The 20,841-nt window shown below is 35.4% G+C and overlaps 1 protein-coding gene across 4 annotated transcripts in view; it reads right to left on the reverse strand.

Annotated features, from left to right (window-relative positions):
* CUL2 (cullin 2) overlaps positions 1 to 20,841 on the reverse strand; it is a 97,646-nt gene that overhangs the window by 49,018 nt on the left and 27,787 nt on the right. For all 4 annotated transcript variants that reach the window (XM_035029563.1, XM_035029562.1, XM_035029564.1 and 1 more), the window contains exons 3-6: positions 18,097 to 18,199; positions 14,414 to 14,508; positions 7,426 to 7,531; positions 1,664 to 1,746 (exon numbers count right to left, since the gene is read on the reverse strand). In XM_035029563.1, the coding sequence (XP_034885454.1) occupies positions 1,664 to 1,746; positions 7,426 to 7,531; positions 14,414 to 14,508; positions 18,097 to 18,199 (387 nt within the window). The remainder of the gene's footprint in view (positions 1 to 1,663; positions 1,747 to 7,425; positions 7,532 to 14,413; positions 14,509 to 18,096; positions 18,200 to 20,841) is intronic.

A 20,841-nucleotide genomic window follows, 5' to 3' on the forward strand; every position in this document is an offset into this window, starting at 1 on the left:
TTTTGGGACTTCATCAAGATAAAAAGCTTCTGCACAGCAAAGGAAACAGTCAACAAAACAAAGAGGCAACCCAGAGAATGGGAGAAGATATTTGCAAATAACACTACAGACAAAGCGCTGATTTCCAAGATCTATAAAGAACTTCTCAAATTCAACACCCAAAAAACAAATAATCAAGTCCAAAAATGGGCAGAAGACATGAACAGATACTTCTCCAAAGAAGACATACAAATGGCTAACAGACACATGAAAAAAATGTTCATTATCATTAGCCATCAGGGAAATCCAAATCAAAACCACTTTGAGATACCACCTTACACCAGTTAGAATGGCAAAAATTGACAAGGCAAGAAACAACAAATGTTGGAGAGGTTGTGGAGAAAGGGGAACCCTCCTACACTGTTGGTGGGAATGCAAGTTGGTACAGCCACTTTGGAAAACAGTGTGGAGGTGCTTCAAAAAATTAAAAATAGAGCTACTCTATGACCCAGCAATTGCACTACTGGGTATTTACCCCAAAGACACAGATGTAGTGAAAAGAAGGGCCATAGGCACCCCAATGTTCATAGCAGCAATGTCCGCAATAGCCAAACTGTGGAAAGAGCCAAGATGCCCTTCAACAGATGAATGGATAAAGAAGATGTGGTCCATATATCCAAGGGAATATTACTCAGCCATCAGAAAGGATGAATACCCAACTTTTACATCAACATGGATGGGACTGGAAGAGATTATGCTAAGTGAAATAAGTCAAGCAAAGAAAGTCAATTATCATATGATTTCACTTATTTGTGGAACATTAAGGAATAACATGGAGGACATTAGGAGAAGGAAGGGAAAAATGAAGGGGGGGAAATTGGAGGGAGAGATGAACCATGAGAGACTATGGACTCTAAGAAACAAACTGAGGGTGTTAGAGGGGAAGGGAGTGGGGGGATGGGCTAGCCCAGTAATGGGTATTAAGGAGGGCATGTACTGCATGGAGCACTGGGTGTTATACGAAAACAATGAAGTGTGGATCACTACATCAAAAACTAATGATGTACTGTATGGTGACTAACATAACATAATAAAATAAAATTAAAAAAAAAAAAAAAATTTTTTTTTAGGCCAGAGCTGACCCAGGGATCTTCTATTCTGGACTCCATAGGAAAACTTACTCTCTTAAATTCTATTCACACAGCAATTAGGTAAACTCATGCTGACCCATGAGTAGAGTGGGCAGCCATTTTCCTACAAACTAAGCTCACATACAGACAAGTTACGAATTTAACACTGGAGCTATGAGGTAACCAACTACCTAGAAAAATTTGTATTCTTGAATAGGTATGTTATCCTTTCAAGATTTAAACTGAGAGATTATGTTCAAACAATTCAGCTATGCCCTGGAAGATCCAAGAGGTATCAGGCTTGCAACAACAAATGACAGGTCACTTCCTTCAGGGACTTACTTATTTACTAAGCATATTGGGCTAAAGACCAAAGACCTATCAAAAAAAGATTATAAAACAATTTTAGAATATTGGCATTAAGATGGAAAATGAGACTTGTTTAAGTAAACCAAGGCCTATGTCTAGTTAACAGCCATGCAACTGTACACTATTTGAAACCATTTCAAACAGCAAATTAGAATTGACTCAAGAAGACAAATATCAGTACTCACTTTTTTATTTCTCGGAGCAACATTCGGATAAGGATGGTCTGAAGTGGTTCAACCATCAATTTCCTCCACATATCCAATGCTAGCTGCCAGGAAAAATAAAAATTATCAAGGATGAATTACCTAGTATTTGTTTTTAACATTTATTAAAATGTTAAAAGACTTCTTAAAGTAAAACTACACATCAAGTATTTACAACTAATACTTCAAAAGTCAAATGAAAATTGAATATACATAAAAAAATGGATTTCTAATTTAAATTGAAAATGAGTATCAGATTGTATAAAGAACAGAATTAAGGCTTCAATTAATTGAAATTGAATTGAATTCAACTGAATTAATTGAAAATCTTAAAGAAATAATTGATTTGATTTTTATAAACTATAATTTACTGGTTGTTAATTAAATGCCTGGTATTACGGAAAGGCTGTATAAATGTCGAGACTAAGAGAAACAAAGGAATTATGTTAAAGTGATTTGGCTGTTGGCTGATTTTTAAAATTATAAAACCTCTCATACAAACATAAAAGGTAAGTCAATTAAAAGAATAATAAAATAGACTATCCCTGTATTCACCACCCAGTTTAAGAAACACAACTGCCAGGCGCCTGGGTGGCTCAGTTGGTTAGGCGACTGCCTTCGGCTCAGGTCATGATCCTGGAGTCCCGGGATCGAGTCCCGCATCGGGCTCCCTGCTCAGCAGGGAGTCTGCTTCTCCCTCTGACCGTCCTCCCTCTCATGCTCTCTGTCTCTCATTCTCTCTCTCGCAAATAAATAAAAATCTTAAAAAAAAGAAAAAAAAGAAAAGAAACACAACTTCCCTATTAGTGTTGCTCCAAACGTCCTCCTACTTTCCCCTCAGAAGTTACCACAACCCTGAATTTTGTGTTAAATCATTCCCTTGCCTATAGTTCTATCAAATGTGTACATATCCCCATATTTTTTTTAAATTTTAAGTCCAGTATAGTTAACATACAGTGTTATATTAGTTTCAGATGTACAATATAGTGATTCAGCAGTTCTACGTATTACTCAGTGCTCATCAAGATAAATGTACTCTTAATCCCCTTCACCTACTTCACCCATCCCCTCACCCACCTCCCCTCTGGTAACCATCAGTTTGTTCTCTATAGTTAAGTCTGTTTATTTTGTTTGTTTTTTCTCTGACTTATTTCACTTGGCATTATACTCTCTAGATCTATCCATGTTGTTGCAAATGACAAGATTTCATTCTTTTTTATGGCTGAGTAATATTCCTTCGTATATATAGACCACATCTTCTTTATCCATATATCTATCAATGGACACTGGGGCTAATTCCATAATTTGGCTACTGTAAATAATGTCGCAATATACACAGGGGTGCATATGTCTTTTTAAATTTGTGTTTTCATTTTCCTTGGTTAAATACCCAGTAGTGGAATTACTAATTATAGGATATTTCTGTTTTTCATTTTTTGAGGAACCCATTCTGTTCTCCACAGTGATTGCATCAATTTACATTCCCACCAACAGTGCATGGGGGTTCCCTTCCACATCCTCACCAACACTTGCTAGTTCTTGTCTTTTTGATATTAGCCATTCTGGCTAGTGTGAGGTGAGATCTCATTGTGGTTTTGATTTGCATTTCCCTGATGATTAGTGATTTGAGCATCTCTTCATGTGTCTGTCGGCCATTTGTATCTCTTCTTTGGAAAAATATCTATTCAGGTCCTTGCTTCATTTCTTAATTAAATTGCTTAGTTTTTTTGATGTTGATTGTGTAAGTTCTTTATGTATTCTGGATATTAACCCCTTATTAGATGCCATTTGCAAATATTTTCTTCCATTCACTGGGTTGCCTTTTGTTTTGTTGATGGTCTCCTTTGCTGTGCAAAAGCTTTTTTATTTTGGTGTAGTCCCAATAGTTTATTATTGCTTTTGTTTCCCTTGCCTGAGGAAACATATCCATAAATATGTTGCTAAGAATGATGTCCAAGGGAATACTACTTATGTTTTCTTTTAGGCATTAATTAAATTGTTCAGGTCTCATGTTTAGATCTTTAACCCACTTTATTTTTGTGTATGGTATAAAAAAGGGGTTGTTCCATTCATCTGCATGTAGCTGTGCAGTTTTCCCAACACCATTTATTAAAGAGACTCTTTTCTCCATTGCATATTCTAGCCCCCTTTGTCATAGATTAATTGACCATAGAAGTGTGGGTTTGTATGCATGGGTCTTTTATCCTGTTCCACTGATCTATGGAACAGGATATTTCTGTGTTAGTACCATTCTGTTTTGATTACTACAGCTATGTAAGATAGTTTAAAATCTGGGATTATGATACCTTCAGTTCTGTTCTTTCTCAAGATTGCTTTGGCTAGGGGCGCCTGGGTGGCTCAGTCATTAAGTGTCCGCCTTCGGCTCAGGTCATGATCCCAGGGTCCTGGGATCAAGCCCTGCATCGGGCTCCCTGCTTGGCTAGAAGCCTGCTTCTACCTCTCCCACTCCCCCTGCTTGTGTTCCCTCTCTGTCAAATAAATAAATAAAATCTTAAAAAAAAAAAAGATTGCTTTGGCTATTTGGGGTCTTTGGTGGTTCTATACAAATTTTAGGATTATTTGTTCTAGTTCTGTGAAAAATGCTATTGGTATTTTGATAGGGATTACACTGAATTTGTAGATTGTTTTGGTAAATCCTTGTGGTTTTAACTGGCATCTTCTTGTGTGAGGCTGGGCATCTTTTTGTATGTTTATTGTACATCTTAAGTTTTTTTCTGTGAAATGCCAATTCATCTCTTTTGCCCACAGTTCCATAGTATTTATCTTGTTCTTAATAAAAACTAGAAGTTTTTTATATATTGTAGAAATTAATCCCTTGACAGTTTTATATATTGCAGTCATAGTTTGTGACTTAACTTTTGAGTTCCTTTATAGTGTTTTTTTAGTAAAAATACATTATACTTTAATGTCTCAAAGTTATCAATCTTTTCCTTTATTGTTTGTATTTTTCTTGTCTTTTAAGAACTTCCTTACTCTAATGTCAGGGATATGTGTGCTCTTATATTGCCATCCAAAAGTTTTCAAGTCTTGCCTTTCATATTTAAACTCCAATATATTTTTCCCATAAAGAGTACAAATTATTCCAGTATCAAAAATTGATTGCTCCTCTGTTTCCAATATAAATGCATCTACACAGCCATTATTCTGGTTTTAGCCTCTCTATTCTATTTCCCTGGGGTAACTTTATCCTATTTCAAATAAGTAAAAGCATCCACCATCCCACAAGGACCATTCTTCAAGTTTTCCCTTATTTTTTGCTTTTTAAATAGCACAAACAGGGGAAAAGGGTGATAAAGAAAATGAGATGTTATAAGCTATGACAGGAGAACAAACTATGAAGCCTTTTGAAAGCAAGCTGGAGGAGCTATCAAAATTCAGGGTGTGCTTAGACCCAGAAAACCCACTCTAAGAAAATGTCTGTGTACAAAGAGATATATACATAAATGTTAACTCCCTAAATGTAAGATCTGTGTCTACTTTGTTCACTACTGTATTCTTAGTATATAGAAAAGTGCCTGGCACACAGAGGGGTTCAAAAAATTTTTAATAAATGAATAAATGAACAATGATATTCACAGCAGAATTGTTCATAACAACAAAGAACTAAAAACTAAGGAGAATAGTTTAATAAATGATTAATAAATTATTCTATATCCGTATTATAGAATACTAAGCTCTCACAAAAATAAACTTATGTGCAAAGAACTAGACACATTAACCAAAAAACAAAACAAAACAAGCAAGAAATACAAGTTGCAAGATATATGGTATGCTATCATTATGGTACATATGATATGATACCATTAATGTTTAAAATACAAAATTAAACCATCATGTGCATAGTATAAGTATTCATATGCAAATGCACAGGTAAAATTCAAGCAAGACATATTGTTTATGGTGACTTCCTCTGGGAGGAAGAGTGAGCTTGATGGTGTTGGTGATAAGGGACAATTATTAAAATATTCACTAATAGTCCTACGAACTAAAGCAACTACTATTTCCCACTAATCTGTTACTCTACATCCTTTTTCCCCTATAGTTTTATTTCTATTAAACATATAATGTGTCCAGATTTTTTCATGAAATATTTTCCCCTTTATTAAAGTTTCTATGAACTATTTTCTACTACTAATTTATCTCTTTGCCTTCGTAACAAAATCATACTGTACATATTCATCTATGTATAGTTTTTACTGTTGGATATTAGACATTTAGATGGTCTACCCATTAGTCACCCTTATTAACAATAATTATTTATTTTGGTGTAGTCCCAATAGTTTATTATTGCTTTTAAGGCATTAATTAAATTGTTCAGATCTCATGTTTAGATCTTTAACCCACTTTAAGTTTATTTTTGTATATGGTATAAGAAAGGGGTTGTTCAATAATATTTAATTTTTAAAGATTTTATTTATTTATTTGACACAGAGAGAGAGTGTGAGTATAATAAGCAGGAGGAGCAGCAGGCAGAGAGAGAGGGAGAAGCAGGCTCCCCGCTGAGCAGGGAGCCAGATGCGGGGCTCAATCCCAGGACCCTGGGATCATGACCTGAGCCGAAGGCAGACGCTTAACGACTGAGCCACCCCGGCGCCCCACAAGGAACACTTCTAAATATTTGAACTTTTTTCCTGTTATTTATTATTTTCACAGTACAGATTACCAGACATGGGATTATCTGGTTAACAGATATTACGCATTTTAAAGTCTACTGAAAGACAACGACAAATTTCTTTCCAAAAGGATTATTCTAAATAAAATTTCTACTAATGCCGCATCTTAGCTGTTTATTTCTTTCATTAACACTCACCACAATTTCACATTAATTTCTATTCTTATTTGGCATTGCTTCCCCATGAGGACAGAGACCTTCTGTCTGTTCACCATTGTATCACCAGTACCTGGCTACTCAATAAATACATATTACATGAATAAACAAACATTGTACTGGAGTATTTCTTTCACAGTGAATATATGCTTTATGTAATTTTCCATATTTAAATTTGTACTGTACCTCAAGAATCTGAAAGAACTACTAATCTCCACACTTCATTGTTTTACTCTGAACTTCTTTAATTACTTTTTAAAGTTAAATTTGTTATATCCATAAATCTGTATATCCTCTCTTTTAGGATCTCTTTTAAGCCTATGACCTTTGCACTTTATTTTTTTTAAAGAGAAGGAGCATGCATGCACATTAGGTGGGGGGAGGGGCCGAAGGAGAGGGAGCAAGAGAAAGAATCCTATGCAGGCTCCATACCCAGCATAGAGCCCGACACAGGGCTCAACCCCACAATCCTGAGATCACGACCTAAGCTGAAATCAAGAGTCGGATGCTCAACTAACTGAACCACCCAGGCGCCTTGACTTTTGCACTTTTTAACTACAAGAATCTCAAGAATATTTTCTGAATACTCTCAGAAAGTATTTTCCTAAAGACTTTTTATGAGCTTTTTCACATAGTGGAACTATTAACCGTCATTTATTCATCCATCATTAATTTAATTATTAAAATAATACTAATCATATCTCTTCTGTTATCTATGTGAAGATTCTTAGGAAATCACTGCAGTGTTTTATTAACTTAACATTTAGGATGTTTTAAATCTTGACAATGTTAAGATAGTCAACATGGTGTCCTTAAAAAAAAGACAGTGAATCAAATTCCCTCAATATATATAAAAACACTCTCATGTTTGCCAGTCATTTAAAGAATTTCCTACCTCTCCTATTTCCATAAGTGGTTCATTCATATCTACACCACCATAGCCATACTGAAGGTCAGCTTCTGTCAATTTATTCTTTTTAATAAACTGGGTGTTGAGATACCTGAAAAACAAATATAGTACCATTGGACACTATGTTAAAATCAGCAGGAAAACAAATAACTTGCAACTTGAAAATAATAATTTTAGGGTTATAAATCAACTACAGAAGAGTGTGGTAATATATCCAAAGAAATTCTGCAGAAGTTAGAAATATAATTTAAAAGGATCAAAGGTATCAGCCGAAGGCTTTAAGAGCAAAAGAATAACCTCTAGAGTAGGGGGAAAAAACCCTATTACCTCAGTCTCACTTTAAAAAACTCAAGGGTTTTGCTCTAAAAATTTCCAGTACTCATATAGCCCAACAGCTCCTACCCAAGGAGCTTCTACAATCCTTCTACAATATAATTTGCTCATTCCCAGATTCTTCTTAGAAAGTCAGGATAAGTTCACTTTGCAAAGAATTAAACCAAGAAATAGTTAAACGATAAAACTCAGGTCAGTCCTTCAATTTATATCTATCACCAGGAAAAGATGTAACTTTTCATTTTTAAACAACAACAAAAAGAGATTAGATTAGTAGGTACTATTATAGACAGTAAGAAGTATGGGCAAAACTGACTAATGTAAGATCACTTTGTCTACCAGAGGAAAACAGCTTTATAATGTTTTGACATATTCTAAGCTAATAACTGTAATGAACTCTACAAATTACTGAGATGAATATAGATTTCTTTAAAGTAAATAAAATGTGTAGGAAGGGCTCAAAATATTCTAGCACTCACTTTTCACAATCTTAGATTTCACTATAATGCCTATAATGCTCACCACCTAAAAGTACTGACTTGAAAGGTTCTGCCATGTGTAAACAGCTATAGACAACACAAATAGGCAAAAGCCACGAAATCTCTATAGCAAAACACACTTTCTAGTGTTCACTGCATCAAAATGAAAAGTCCACTTCACGTTTGCAGACAAATGAAATTGAAAACAAAGACAACAAAAATTTCAACTGCATAACTCCACCAACAACTCTAGGAGACAATGAAAAACACAATTCCTGGAATTAACTCCAAAGCTGTACAGATAAACCATTTATAAAAGTTGCACTCCCACACTAACTACAAGCCTCTAGACTCCAAGGCTTAAAACCTTGGTACTCTCTTTGACATTTTAGTCTCCTCTACCCATATGTTAAAATGTCCTATTATATTTTTCCTTCAAAATGCCATTTCACCCTTCCTTCCATTCTCTCTAGTAGTATATCCACCTAATTTCATGCTGGCTTTTCAACCATGCCTTCCAATTGAAGAAAAGGGAATAGGACCGAGAGAGACAGAAGAAAGAGGTAGAAAGAGAACATCTGGGAGATCTGGACTGAAATAGGATATATAAAGTGGAGAGATCTTTTAACCTCTGGCCTCTGTCATCAGGCTCAAACACACTTCTCTCAGGCCTGATCTGATACCAATCCAAATGAACTTTAACTTCCCATCCCATTAAAGTAATTAAACGCAACTGTTTTATATTTTTCACGGTACTTACTACTTTGTGAAATAATTCAATTCTTTTATTTGCTTACTTGCTCCGTACATCTGTTGCCTCTCTAGAATATAAGAACTACAAAGCAAGGACCTTGCTTACACAGCATCCAGAACCAGCAGCAGGTAAATATGAAGTCCTCAAAAAATACTTCCTTGATGAACTACTGAATACATAAATGGATAGCATTCCAGACAGCAGGGAGAGCAAAAGCTAATATTAGAATACAAACTTAGAAAAGCAGCCTGGAGCCAGATCATAAAAGCCACAAATGCCAGGAAATAAAAGTAATCACTAACGTTTACGGAGCTCGTGTCATGTGTCAGGCATACCCCTAAGCATTTTATGTGGCTGAATACTATGAAGTAGATATGTGTGATACTACTATGACCCTCCTTTTATATGTAAGAAAACTGCAGCTTAGAGAGCTTAAAGAACTCGCCAATGGTCAATCTGCTAGTGGGTGACAGAGCTGGCACAGAAATTTCACAAGTTCTCCCTCTCTCATTCAACAAGTATTGACCAAGTGTGGACTCCAAATCAGGCAGTGTGCCAGGCCCCAGGGACAGAAAGATGAAAAACAAAAATGTGGGCTTCCTGCACAGAGTTTACAAATCTGGTAGAATATACAAACAAACAAATACAATATTTCAACAGTAACATGTGCTCCCTGAGTAGTGGGAATTTAATTGTCGTATCTTTACCATTTATATGTGCCTTCCTATATGGATCCTTTGCACCAAACCAGTTTCTTTTTTTGGTCTGTGGTACCATGGCCATCCCAGTAATCCCACTAAAAGATTAGAAACATTTATCTCTCATCCTTCCATTTTACTCCTTTAATCAGCTGCTCTTCACGTCCTCCTAAACTACTACTCATCCTCTCCCATTAGTTTCCTTCTCTCTTCCAATGCCTTTTGTTTAATCTCTGCTTCGATCATGTGCAACACTCCCATGACTGGTCTCTATTTCCTGTTTCCACCATCTCTAATTCATCTAAAATTTACTCACCTATTCAGAGTACTAAGTAGCTCCTTTATACCTATAGAGTTAAGTATAAACTTCTTAGGATAGTGGTTTGTTAATGCTGAACAAGCAGCTGCTAGATCTGCAGAGGTCTGGAATCACTGTTCCGTTTCAAAGATCTATATGTATATTCTTGAGCCAGCATACTGCTTTAGTGGAGCTTTATGTTTTATATCTGATAGGACAAGTCACTATTCTCTTTACCTCATGGAATAAAACTTGAACTTACGTTAACTGTATCTTTCTCATTCCAGATTTCTACTCCTGATGTTAAGTTTAAGCTTGATAGACAAGCTTTTAAAATAATTTAAAGATATAACTTAAAATGTAAACAGTGCAATTTTTCATTTTGATGTGGATACAATTCTTAACTTCTAAGTCATTGGAGTATTTTATAGTCAATTTTATTCATCACACATTTGTTTTTAAATAAAGACATATGTTCTAGGAAATCATAAAAGAATCAGGTCCCAATAATTTCTTAGAATATTTTATACTCTACCACACAGGCAATACCTGGCTGTTCTGCTCACATATAATGCAATAGTTTTTATAATTTTTATAATGTTTTTATAATTTATTTCACCAACAAAGTGTTTAATAAGTATCCTTTGCTTTCCTGGAATATTAGCACTGACACAATTAAAAATAGTACTTGACAATAATGAATAGCCAAAATTTTGAAGCCTCAGAGAAACCAAGCATTTCAATCTGTCTTAGGAAATTCCATTACAAAAATTGTTCTCATGCTAATACCTACTGGATTTCAAGAGTTGTTAGTTCCCCAGCTAATATCTTACGTACTACACTTCAAGAGCCAGCAGGGTCTAAAGAGATATGTAGTACTGGGAAATGTGACGCAGGAATATCATTATTTTCTTTGAAGTCAGAATCCTTAAATTACCTATGCTAATGCATATCCATCGTATAAATCAATCAGAATAAAGAAGAGGCTAGAAATTACTTCATAAAAGTGTTAAAAAATACTTTTAAAACAAAACTAATTTTTCCTTTATATTTCTTTACACAGATTTCCTTATAGAGTATGACTAAAAGTGATTAGCTAGCCTGGATAACCTCAGTACCCCACAATTAAAAACTATCATTAAGCAGTTTTCATCTAATTATTGCCTCTTTGAAAAGGATTTTACCATCTATTCTACCAATATAATTAAATAAATGATGATCAGCCACATGATGCCAACATCCCAGTGGTCAAATAAAATTCTCTATAAGTGAATCCCATGAGCCATTAGTTCTAAGTCTTTGCTACAGACAGTGGAAGGTTACTACGTGATTTCAGAGAGTGATCAGATGTGCATGTTAGAAAAAAATAGGGCGCCTGGGTGGCTCAGTTGGTTAAGCGACTGCCTTCAGCTCAGGTCATGATCCTGGAGTCCCGGGATCGAGTCCCACATCGGGCTCCCTGCTCGGTGGGGAGTCTGCTTCTCCCTCTGACCCTCCCCCCTCTCATGTGCTCTCTCTCATTCTCTCTCATGCAAATAAATAAATAAAATATTAAAAAAAAAAAAAGAAAAAAATAACATGAATTCAGTAAATAGAATAAATTTAAACTCAAAGGCCAGAAGACTGGTTACAGGGACTTTATCATTAATAGTTCGGGTGAGAAACGATAAAAAGCTTGCAATGCAAAGGAAATAATGAATTTAAGAGACATCTGGAGGACCTGACCAATAGGGATCAGGTAGAGAGGACAACCGTAAGTGAAGAAAGGGTAAGTGAGACTTCTGGCATCTATGTCTGGATATACAGTATTACTACCAATTAAAATTAGTAATACTGGGGCGCCTGGGTGGCTCAATTGGTTAAGTGTCTGACTCTTGATCTCAGCTTGGGTCTGAATCTCAGGGTCGTGAGTTCAAGCCTTGCACTGGACACCATGCTGGGCATGGAACCTACTTTAAAAAAATAAATAAATAAATAATAAAAATAACACTGGGGACAGTGTGTATGTAAAAGATAACAAGCTCAGTTTTGAAATCTGCAGTACTACAATGTACCCATGGAATACCCTGAAGGTATAGGCAGGCTAGGTAAAAAAATACTCCTCTGAAACTCAGATCACCTGGGATAAACACATATTTTGGTGGTTAGCAACATATAGGTTGTAGCTAAAACCAGGAGTAACTGAAATCATTTTAGAAAGAATGCATAGTGTAAGATAAGGGATGAGAACAGAATCTATCTAAATGACTAAAAGAGTGTATCTAGAATGAGACTAAAGTAGAATGAAGAAGTGAAATAGGTTTAATTGGGCTGATCTGGGTTTAAATTGTGATTTTTTTTGTAGCTGAGTGACCTTGAGCAAAGTCTTAAATGACCTCTCGGAGAGCCTAGTTTCCTCAACTGCAAATTTGGAGACACCAACTACCTCATATGGTTTATATACACACATACATTTGTGTATATAGCATATATATTTAATAAAACTTCACTAACAGTACCAATTTATTATTAATATTAGTATTAATTTAAATAGTACCAAATTACTGATTTTGATGCAGGAGAACATAGAAAACTAAAAAAAAAAAAAGAGAAAGAAAGAAAGCCAATTTAAATCTTTACTAAAATGTCTCAGCTCAAGAGGGAACCCACTGTACACAGCATACTGTACTGGCATATATTCTAAATACTCTCTTAAGTCATCTATATACCAGTGGCCCAAGCATGTGGCCAAAGGCATGCATGTGCTCTCACACTTATCCTTAAAATTCCTCTAATTCTCCTCCACAATTTAGCTAGGGAATTCTTTTTTTTTTTTTTAAAGATTTTATTTATTTGACAGAGAGAGACACAGCGAGAGAGGGAACATAAGCAGGGGGAGAGGGAGAGGGAGAAGCAGGCTTCCCGCGGAGCAGGGAGCCTGATGTGGGACTCGATCCCAGGAACCTGGGATCATGACCTGAGCCGAAGGCAGACGCTTAACGACTGAGCCACCCAGGCACCCTAGCTTGGGAATTCTTAAAAGTTCTATTCATGACTATCTTACTTTGGTGGACGAGGGAAAAAAAAAACAACCATGAAATGTCAGGATGTTTTATGTATGGCAAACATTTTTATAAAAGCCAAAGCCACGGTAAACCTTGTGCTTGTCAGCAACTGCTGGCTTCTGATTTTATTACATTTGGCTCTTCTAAGAAGAAATAAAAGCTAATGGAGGTTGGAATAAGCTCCAGTTTCTAACAGAGGCAACTTACAGTAAGTAAACTCCAGTGTTGTTATAAAAACCTACAGGAACATGAACCAGCGACAAAGGACAAACACGCCAAGAGAACCAAGCCCTGGCTTCAGTGTGGTAGTCCAGCAATGCATGGAATAACTGTACAGATAATACTCTGACACCCAGCTTCACTCCTCAGTTTCTCACTGGGGAGAAGTAAGGAGTTTCTCCCCAGTGAGAAACTGAGGCAGGGATCCATCTCTGCCCATGCCACAATGCATAGGCCAAAATTATCCTCCATCGCAGGCCACAACCATTTCAAGAGCAGACACTCTCATTCCAAGTGTCAAAGGCCCAGGTGACTTAATGACACTATTCCTTATTTATCCACTATTCTTCGGTAAATAGGTTTCTGCCTTATGTACCCAGGAATTTATTTCCATTGTCTATGTGAATGGGTTAGAAAGGATCAGCGCAGAGTACCACAGGAACATGCAGGAGTGACAGCTAACACAAAAGATCTAAATAGGAGACTGCGTAGAACAAGGAAGAGGGAAGTTCAGAGACGGGAATGGTGAAGAAACACATGAGAATTCGTCATTCAGAGAAAGGAAGACAAGCAATCCAGACAGATACGACAGCACAAGGAGAGGCAGGAAAATGTGAGAGATCATAGGACATTATGACACTGTAGGTAATTTAATATAATGCCTAAAGGATAAGGTAGAACTTCAAGAGAACAACTGCTGAGTGCTTTAACTAAGTGTTTCCATGAAGCATAAAATACTGGATCTTAGAGTCAAGTAAGAGCATACAGGAGGAGAACATGGGTTTGGATTTACTCCACCAAGTTTCATCCAAGCTTAAGTTGCACTTTGGAACTCTGTCAAGATCTAACATGTGCCATATATATAGAGAGAGAGAGTCCCAGACAATACGACAAAAAACAGAACTATGAAATTAAATACAGTTTTAGTTTTCAGAGAATAACTTTCCATATACTGCCTAGCTCCCAAAGACTCACATGACCCAGACTACAGACATTTCCCCATAGCAAAGTCCATTGACTAAAAAATGCTTTAGTTTTGTTCGTTTATTTAAAAATTTAAAAACAAAAAGCCAAAACCCAAAACTCCTTCAATTACTGAATACAGGCAACACTGTTTAGGTTGTCAAAGAGTTTAAAGGCATACTTACCTATACAAGCAGTCCATATAGTCTGCACCTTTGCTATATTCCTCCCAATACCTATGATACATAACAAGTACTTGCTCTTCAGACTCCAGAACTCTCTATATAAAGAAGAAATATATTTTTACTTGGAAAGCACTAATGATTTTCATTTGTAAGCCATGAAATTTATAAAAAATGAATGTTCTAAAAAGTAGTCTAAATTATATTTACAAATTACATTCTAATTTAACTGCTTTTAGTAAAATTGAAACGACCAGAAAAAAGTGTGTCTTAGATATGAAAATAAAGCATTCATCCATACTAGAGAGTAAACAGTTTCATTCTCTAAAAGGATAAAATATGATGGTGTGAGGTTGTCTTTGGGCTAGAATACCATATTAAGATCAGTTTAAAAGAGGATGTAATTCTACTGCCACATATCTGTGTGCTTCCTCAAATCCCTCACTTTTGATCATCCTGCTAGTTATAAAAATATATCATTACTCTGAATTATTCACTTATGTCAATAAGACTATTTATGAAAATTGACACCTTTTCTATATTCCCCAAATAAGTTGTTTTATATTTACTTAACAGAAATCTGTTACTTTTTGAAAAATAAAAATCAAGCTTAAATCTGAAATCTAACTTTTTAAAAGTTATTTTTGAAGGAAATCTAGTCTAACAGTAAAAATACACTGGACTGATATTCAAAAGATATTAGGTTCTTTTATCTCAGTTCTTTCATTAACTGTCCATATGACTTTAAGCAAGTCATGACCTCAATTTCCATCTAATTAATTCTCTGCTGAAATGCTATGCTTTTAAACTTGGAATTTTAATAATTAAGGCTCAAGAGACAGAAACAACCTATATATAGTATCTTTTTTGCCTCTCATAGCTGGGGGGAAAAGCACACTTAGAAACTGCTGCTGCTGGGTGAATAAATATGAGAACAATTTGTTACTATATAGCAAAACAATAAAAAATGTTCATGACCTATGACTTAATAATTCTGTATCTAGGTATTTATCCTATAAAAAACTCAGCTACACAAAAATAATTTAGATACCAGGATATTCATAGAAGCATTCATTGTTTATAAAAACAAATTATATATATTGCAAATAATCCATATGCCCAGCAGTATGACAATATTTTGTGTGTGTGTGTGTTTACTGTTATGCTTGCTAATCACCATACATTACATCATTAGTTTTTGATGTAATGTTCCATGATTCATTGTTTGTGCATAACACCCAGTGCTCCATGCAGAACGTGCCCTCTTTATTACCCATCACCAGGCTAACCCATCCTCCCAACCCCCAGTATGACAATATTTAAACAAATTGTAGTATCTCCACACAATGAAAAATTTTATAATCATTGTCAGGATTATAAAAGTCCATTTAATGACAAAGAAAGAGACTTATTATTAAAATCAAAAAGATTATAAAGTGTATAATATTCTGTTTTCTAATAAAAATGGACGTCTACACAAAGCAAAAATACGCTAAGGACAAATATCAAATTTTATATATATATATGTATATATATATTAACATATGCCCAAACAGATGTATTTAAGTATAGATAATCAAAAATATTCATAGTAGCTAATTCTGGAAGTATGAGTATTGTTTCGGGGATAATTTTCTTCTTTTTGCTCATCTGTATGTTCTAAATTATCTAAAACGGCAATGCTGGGACGCCTGAGTGGCTCAGTCAGTTAAGCGGCTGCCTTCGGCTCAGGTCATGATCCCGGGGTCCTCGGATCGAGTCCCGCATCGGGCTCCCTGCTCAGCGGGGAGCCTGCTTCTCCCTCTGCCTGCCGCTTCCCCCTGCTTGTGCTTGCTCTCTGTTTCTCTCTCCTTCTCTCTCTGACAAATAAATAAATAAAATCTTAGAAAAATAGAAAAAATATAAATAAATAAATAAAACGGCAATACTTTAGTAATTAAAAAAGTTCCCTCCCCCAAATAAAATTTTCTTCTCACAGGTGAAACTGCTTCAAATCTGTTGGCTATGTTAATAATTTACTTAGTTATCAACATATTAGCCAACTTCTTTTTTGTCACAGGATCTGAGAAAACATATGGTATACAATTATGTAAGTATTCTAAACATTCGTAGAACTATTTCACATCATTTTAAAGTGCAATTATACCAATGTTAATTTCCTAGTGTTAATAAATGTACCACTGTTATACAAGATGTTAACCTTAAGCTGGTAAAAAGGATATAGGAATTCTGTATTATTTTTGCAACTTTTCTGTAAGTCAAAGTATTTCAAATAAAACATTTAAAAAAACACAACCCATGCTAAAATATAAAACTGCAAAATTTGTAAGTGCCTTACACAGGTAACAATTATGGTATAACCAAAGTTCACTAGATTATCATAGCAGAACTTTAACTTTAAAACTAAATTATTAAACATTGTAACAACAATTTAAAGTACCTGTTATCAAAACTGCTTCCATGAGCTGACAAATGCACATATTAGAACACTAAAATGTATCTGCCATGTATAATAAAAAGTAGAGCATTTCCTTCAAAAGTTTTAAAAGGGAAACATCACATGATCAATTGCGCTCTGGGGTTATCACCACTTTAAAATGTATCTGCACCTAGCCACATCCAAGGTTAGACACAGTATTATATAGTGTTATTGTATCTCCATTTTATTTAAATTTAATTAACATACAGTGTATTATTAGTTTCAGAGGTAGAATTCATTAGTTCATCAGTTGCATATAACACCCAGTGCTTATTACATGAAGTGCCCTCTTTAATGATCACCCAATTAACCCCATCCCCCCACCCTTCTCCCCTCCAGCAACCCTCAGTTTGTTTCCTAGAGTTAAAACAGTCTCTTATGGTTTATCTCCCTCTCTGATTTCATCTTACGTTATTTTTCCCTCCCTTCCTCTATGATCCCCTATTTTGTTTCTTAAATTCCACGAGTGAAGCCATATGATAATTGTCTGACTTATTTTGCTTAGCATATCCTCTACTGTATCTCCATTTTAAAGATAAACAAACTTAAATTTTAATCCATAAGGGAGATTAAGTGAGTTGCCTATGGTCACACAGCTAATGTAAGGTAGAGTCAAGTTTCTAGCCCAGACAATAAGTGATCTCTTCCAGTTCCTGATCAGATCAGTAGTCCAAAATAAGAAATACTGTCTGTAGCCAAATCCCGCAAATTCTTTGTTCATACACAGATCAAGTCCATGGTGTTGCCCTTGTATATATGGCATACTAACTAAAATAAGTGGTCACAGGGACAGTTTCTATCATGCTTTTTAATTTGCCATTTCCCTTTTTCATTTTAGGTTTTTGTAAGATTTTATGTAGGATATGAAGAGGCAGCTAAATGGCTGAAATAATAAAGATAGAAAACAGTTCTATAATAAACACCATCCAGAGGACATAGAAGCAAATTTTAAAGTTGAACAAACCTTGATTTGAAACCCCACTATTTCAGTTACTAGTTATATGATGCTGAATAACTAAACTGAGAATCTAACAACATAATGCTTAACTCATAAACCTTAAATATATATAATCAGAAAAATGCTATTTAGGAAACAAAGCAAATAACCTTAACCTGATATAAGTTCTGCACTGGAAAACAGTAAACTAGTCTAATAATAACTACCCAGCTACAAACATATTTATATCATGTCTGTACCACTCCTTACCTTGTGCAAATGCCGTACGTGATTTTCCAAAAAAATCTTAGTTTCTGTATAAAGTCTTTCTCCAAGGGGTTCAGGATAGGCCACACATAAAGCATAGATATCTCTAGTTAAATTGTTAAGGTTTTCATATTCATTGGGGAGATATTACTTTAAAATAAGAGATTTACCTCAAGTTTGCCATTAAAAAATGAAAAATCCTTTCAGGCAATTTAAGATTATACAGATATAGAAAAAGTAAAAAAAAAAAAAAAAAAAAAAGCCATGCTTACTTTAAAAAGCACTATAAGTGTTATTCATTTAATCATTCAACAAATATTTCTTGAGGATTATTAGACAGCATTGTAAGGAAAACTGTTCTTGTCAAAGAGCTTAAAATTCAGAGCGGCATTCCGGTAAATCAAGTTACCCAGAAATCTACAAAATAAGGTTTATATAAGGATGGACATAAGCATAATATCAACAAAGGGCTATGGAATATCACAAGCAGATATGTCTATGCAATTCTGAGAAACAAGTTACAAAAACTACTCATTTGACACATTTTCCCACATCATAGTACTCATAACATCCTACAACCTACACACTATCCTTCAGTATTTATTCCATTAGAAAGAATTATAGTATGAATAGTAATATCAATTAATTAAGTTTTTGAGTACCAACTAACTACCTTGCTAAGTATCACAAGTGGTAGATATGCTGTAGCAGATAGTTCTTAATCAGGAGACAGAGGGTGCCTGGGTGGCTCAGTTGGTTATGCGACTGCCTTCAACTCAGGTCCTGATCCTGGAGTCCCAGGATCGAGTCCCGCATCGGGCTCCCTGCTCAGCAGGGAGTCTGCTTCTCCCTCTGACCCTCCCTCCTCTCATGCTCTCTCAAATAAATAAACAAAATCTTAAAAAAAAAAAAAATCAGGAGACAGAGGAAATGGGATCTGAGACTTTAGTTTTACTAGCCAGTGATCCTGACCAAGTCTCTTAACCTTTCTGCATTGCCACTTCCTCATCTCTAAGCTAAGGGTAATAAACCCTCTCTTGATATCTCTACAGAATCCTTTTAAGACCCAAATAAGTTCATGAATGTTAAAGTGCTTCCTAAACTATGCATCACTGAACAGATGTTGAAGATAAAGCATACGTGAAGCAATCTGAGAACAGCCTAATTAGAGATGCAGATAAAAACTGAAAATAAGGTTATTTGGGATGGAGTCAAGTATTTAATATACTTAATATACTTTTACTTATAAATATATTCAATATACTTAATATAAGGATCGGGAAATATTTCAAAATAAAAATTTTGCTTAAAAATATGGAGGTAGGGGGGCGCCGGGCTGGCTCAGTTGGAAGAGCATATGACTCTTGATCTCAGAGTTGTGAGTTTAAGCCCCATCTTGGGTGTAGAGATTACTAAAAATAATAATAATCTTAAAAATTTTTAAGAAACAAACTTTCATTATAAAAAAATATACAGGGGCGCCTGGGTGGCTCAGTCGTTAAGCGTCTGCCTTCAGCTCAGGTCGTGATCCCAGAGTCCTGGGATCGAGCCCCGCATCAGGCTCCCTGCTCAGCGGGAAGCCTGCTTCTCCCTTTCCCACTCCCCCTGCTTGTGTTCCCTCTCTTGCTGTGTCTCTGTCAAATAAATAAATCTTTAAAAATATATATATATATAGAAGTAGGATGAAGACCGTTCCTCTTCTGTATCTCCATAACATTTTATACATTCTTCTTCTATAGAACTTACTTTTATACAATAGAAATTATTTATACCTTTGTCATCCACACTAGCCTGTTCTTAATCATCTCTAGAGTCCCAGCTCCAAAGCACAATTCCTGGCACATAAGAGGCACTTATGAAACACTTGGTGATGGAAGGGAGGTAGGGAATTAATATCATGTGCTCTGTTTACCTAGCATCCTTACTTCAGAAAGAACAAGCAGCCCTCTCCATATGAGGTCAGGGATGGGTAGATTTTGGTCACACTTTCCCAGGATCCTTCTAAATCCTTTTACTTGTTTTTAATTATATATAATTAGTAAATAATAAAACATCTTCATGTATATATGTATACATTCTTCAGTATACTATTGTGCTAAATATAAACTGAAAAAATTTTTACAGTAAAAAAAAAAAGCAAAAATATCTATATAGTGTAATATTGCTGTGCCAGGTTTTTGTTTTTTGAAGATTTTATTTATTTGACAGAGACAGACAGCATGAACGGGGGGCAGAGGGAGAGGGAGAAGCAGACTCCCTTTTCAGCAGGGAGCCCAACTCGGGGCTCAACCCCAGGGCTGAGGTATTTGGGCCTTAGGAAGAACACCCTAACCCCTACAGGATTCAATTATAATTTGGTTTTAGACAAGGCACTTTAAAAAACAAAAAATGGGAAATAACTGGAGAAGGCCAGTTTTAGATTTAAACATTGTCTTCTCCAAAGTCATCTTTTCCTTAAGTTACTCTTTAGGGAGCCAGGATATAAAAATTCCTCTATCATGAACTTCCCACTTATAAAAATTCTCAGACAAAAAACAAAACTGTTCCAGAGCAAAAGTTCTGAACTCTGTTACAACCAAAAGACAGTGTTGGCCAGCAGCAAAATCATTTATTTTGGTTCATTTTCTCTATTAAAGGTGCTACCTATGCTTGGGCTTAATTTTTAATTTTAACACTATTAATTCTATTGTGTAGTGGGTCCAAAACAATGAGTTCTACAATGGGGATGTAAAGATTACCCACAGCAGC

Source organism: Mirounga leonina, unplaced genomic scaffold, assembly GCF_011800145.1.
Source record: "Mirounga leonina isolate KUSES-001 unplaced genomic scaffold, KU_Mleo_1.0 Mir_260, whole genome shotgun sequence".
Taxonomy (NCBI): Eukaryota; Metazoa; Chordata; class Mammalia; order Carnivora; family Phocidae; genus Mirounga; species Mirounga leonina.